Source organism: Arachis ipaensis, chromosome B04, assembly GCF_000816755.2.
Source record: "Arachis ipaensis cultivar K30076 chromosome B04, Araip1.1, whole genome shotgun sequence".
Classification (NCBI taxonomy): Eukaryota; Viridiplantae; Streptophyta; class Magnoliopsida; order Fabales; family Fabaceae; genus Arachis; species Arachis ipaensis.
The window spans coordinates 15,333,475-15,336,875 of record NC_029788.2 but is presented as its reverse complement, the minus strand read 5'-3'; the positions used below and the strand labels follow the sequence as shown (position 1 = coordinate 15,336,875).

The 3,401-nt window shown below is 30.7% G+C and overlaps 1 protein-coding gene across 1 annotated transcript; it reads right to left on the bottom strand.

Moving 5' to 3' along the window:
• LOC107637621 lies at window positions 308–2,857 on the bottom strand. Its single transcript, XM_016341018.2, has 3 exons — window positions 2,575–2,857; window positions 1,780–2,030; window positions 308–823 (listed from the first exon to the last, which is right to left on the bottom strand). Exons 1-3 carry the CDS (start codon window positions 2,731–2,733, stop codon window positions 418–420), a joined length of 816 nt encoding a protein of 271 aa, XP_016196504.1. The 5' UTR covers window positions 2,734–2,857; the 3' UTR covers window positions 308–417.

The following is a 3,401-nucleotide window of genomic DNA, read 5'->3' as shown; positions in this document are numbered from 1 at the left end:
AGGTTTAACCTTAGATAATTGAGAATGTAGCTTTTTTAATGAAATGAGCTTTAGAGTCCAACTTAATAGAAATTGACAGAAATTGATTGGACCCTCTTGATTACCTAACGAAATTGTTAAATAAAACTTTGATATCCTTAAATTGCAGCATTTTTACTTGAGTCTAAAAATAGATTATGACTCTGGTAATATTATCGATAACAAACCCATTTAAATTTCTGTGCAACTAAAGACAGCCCTGGTCCAAATTGTGACATTAAAAGTTGCCAAATCCCAAATCAATCATATCTAATTCCGAATCCAAAGAAAAAAAAAAAAACAGAAGCATATTTACTTACATGATTGAATGAATGTTATACACGATAGTTTTGCGCTGACTTGGGAAAGCAATGTTTCCCAAAACATACACTTAATATTTTACAGAATATTATAGCTTTTGTTGAAGGGAGTAGGAAACACAGAAAGTAACAATTGATGACCCTGAGTCTGAGCACTATCTCTAATTGATGTGGGGTTCTCTCGGGGAACCGCGGCCAAGTGTCGTTGGTGCGGCGACTGCGGCGGAGAAGAGTAGAATGCAGAGGCCTCAAGAACCTCTCTTCTAACATTTGCTATCTCCTCACACAATCTTTGTGCTCTAAGTGCTGTTAAATATAAACCAGCTTCAAGGAACACTGTGGTTAATGCAAAAACACCAGCAGCAGAAAAAATGCCTTCTCTAACCGTATAACAATCCGTTCTTGCCTTTGACCATTTATTTAGGTGCCCTGATTCTACACTTAGTCCTGCTAGTAACAGAATTTCACCTACTGCAAAACAAAGCCTGCAAAATACTTTAAACTTTAATTTCTGTGGAATTTCATGAATTCTTATGAATTTCGATCATATCAGATACATATAACATTCAATTTCAATTTTTTCCCTCTTAGTCAAAGTAAAATTTCTATATAAACTTTCGGATATTGTTTGTCAAAAATGTTAGGTATATATTAAAAATCAGTTATTAAATTAGTCATCATATATTTGTGTATAAATATATGTATTATTTTATTTATTTTTAATGTGTATTTTATATTTCAACATGTGCTTTATATAATTTGAATTATAACTCTAGTATTGACAATGTACCAAAAATAGTTTATAAAATTGGAGCATGTAGTAATGTGTTATTAGTGGACATGGGTGTCATAATCAGAATCATTAACTAGTTGTTAGGACTGATTTGTTTTTGGAAAAAAATATAGAAGCAAGATTCCCTATGGGCCACTGGTAAATGAGAATTGAAAGTAGTTTAGAAGTAGTTGTATAATTTTTTTTAAAAAAATGTTATCTGTACACTAAAATTAATTATCAATTTCAGTCGTTATATAAATACATATATTATTTAATTTATTTTTAATATATTTTATATTTTAACATATATTATATACTAATGTTTAATTTTTATGATTAATTTTAGTGTATACGTAGCATAGATTTTTTTGTCTTAGTTTAAATTAAAGACCATTTGAGTTGTAAAGCTAACCCTAGTGGTTCTTTCCAAATATAAAAAGTCTAAAGAATTAGCCTATTAGAAAAATTAAATAATGTGCGACTAAAATAAGACTTCAAATGATTGGACAATCAAATAATTAATTTGACCCAAATGACACATATTTAGTTGTATTAATTAACCAACGCTAGTAGTCGGCTAAACTCCTAAAGAATTTTAATTTGGACAAAGCTAATAACTTTATAGTTATAACATTGACATGAAATAGATGATTAATAATAAGTTACCAAGTTGTTAAGAAGAAAAATGCAGCTTGCCATGTAAGGGATTTAGCAGAAGCAGAATCAGGATCCCATGTAAGCAAAGCAGGTGATGATTTTGTTACTGCTATTAACATGTATGTGTGCTCCATTAACATGGCTATTGCTAGTCCAACAAAAGCACTTGTTGCACATAACAATGGCACTTTCCCACTCCCACTATACACACATTCAGATTTTCCATCCTTTCCTTTCTCTTCTGGGTTCATCCATGTCACCTGCCACATCATCATCACCTCATTTACCAAACTCAAAATTCTAATATATTAAGGTGGAAACTCAGGTGCAGTCGACTTTACATGAAGTTGATAATTCAGAGCCGCTAGATGATTTGACTGATTTGACTAAATTTTCATTTAACGACTTTCAGCTATCAACTTCACGTACCATATATTAAACCTATGATCATAATATGTGAGTATAATTACACAAAATAAGATATTTATCTAATGTTATATCTTGATATAAAATCTTAATACAATGAGTATATATAAGCATTAAACCGAATATTATTTAGGACATTTTTAACTATTGTGGGATTAATTTATTATTATGGTTCGAAATATAAAACTTAAGAGCATATTTTATCTGTTTTAAAATAACTGTCATTTTTTTTTGAGTTCATTGTCTAGATACGTTAATTTTTTTGATAAAATCTAAGATGAAAAGGAAAGTTATTTTAAACAGAAAAAAGATCATGTAGAGGAATATGATGCAGCAAATAGCATAAATAAATGAAGTAAAAGTTAAAAGAAATTGAACCTGAGAACGTGTGGCTTCTGCAATGAGACACAAGATGAAACACAAGAGGCCTAATAAGATTGTGAGAACCATAAGAAATGCACCAGTTTTGCTACTCAAATCTGTTCTGCTTCTTCTTGGTTCAAGGTCTGCATGTGTCACTGCCATTCTCCTTGCCATTTTTTCTTCTCAAAACAAGAGGAAAGAAGCAAAGGTTTTTTAAGAAGAAGGATGAGGAAAGGAGTTGTAGAATTGCTTGGAGCAAAGGTTGCTTAAAGGGTCAAATTAAAGATTCCAACTTTGTAGGATTTAATATAAGTAGCATAGCAAAAGCATTCCCCCTTCCACAAGGGTCAATTTTTTTTAGTTTCTATCTTCCGGTCCGCAGGTCAAGAGATAATTGGTGGCGGATTTTTATTTCATTTAAGAGTCTATTGCTGGTCAATGAATTATTATATGCACAAGGTGATATTCGAATCTCAACACTTATTTAATCAGACTAATGAGTTAACTATTAGACCGACTACATTGTTAATGTTAATTTGGCACCATAGGTTTTGTTTTGTACTTTAGCACTCACTCACCAAAACTAATTAAGATATTGTGGCTTATGACTCATGAGTCATCACAAATTCTGGCCCCTTTCACTCCAAACTTTATTGTTCCTTTCAGTTAATTCTGTTTCTCTTTTTCTCATCACAATTGACAATTATGAACAAAAGATGAGAAAAGCTACATCCTTTTAGCATCACATATAATTATTATTAAGAATAAATATATCAAACTAATTAAGTCAAATTTATTTATTGTTTTTAACCTTTATTTTTTAGAGAGTTTAGTATTTATAA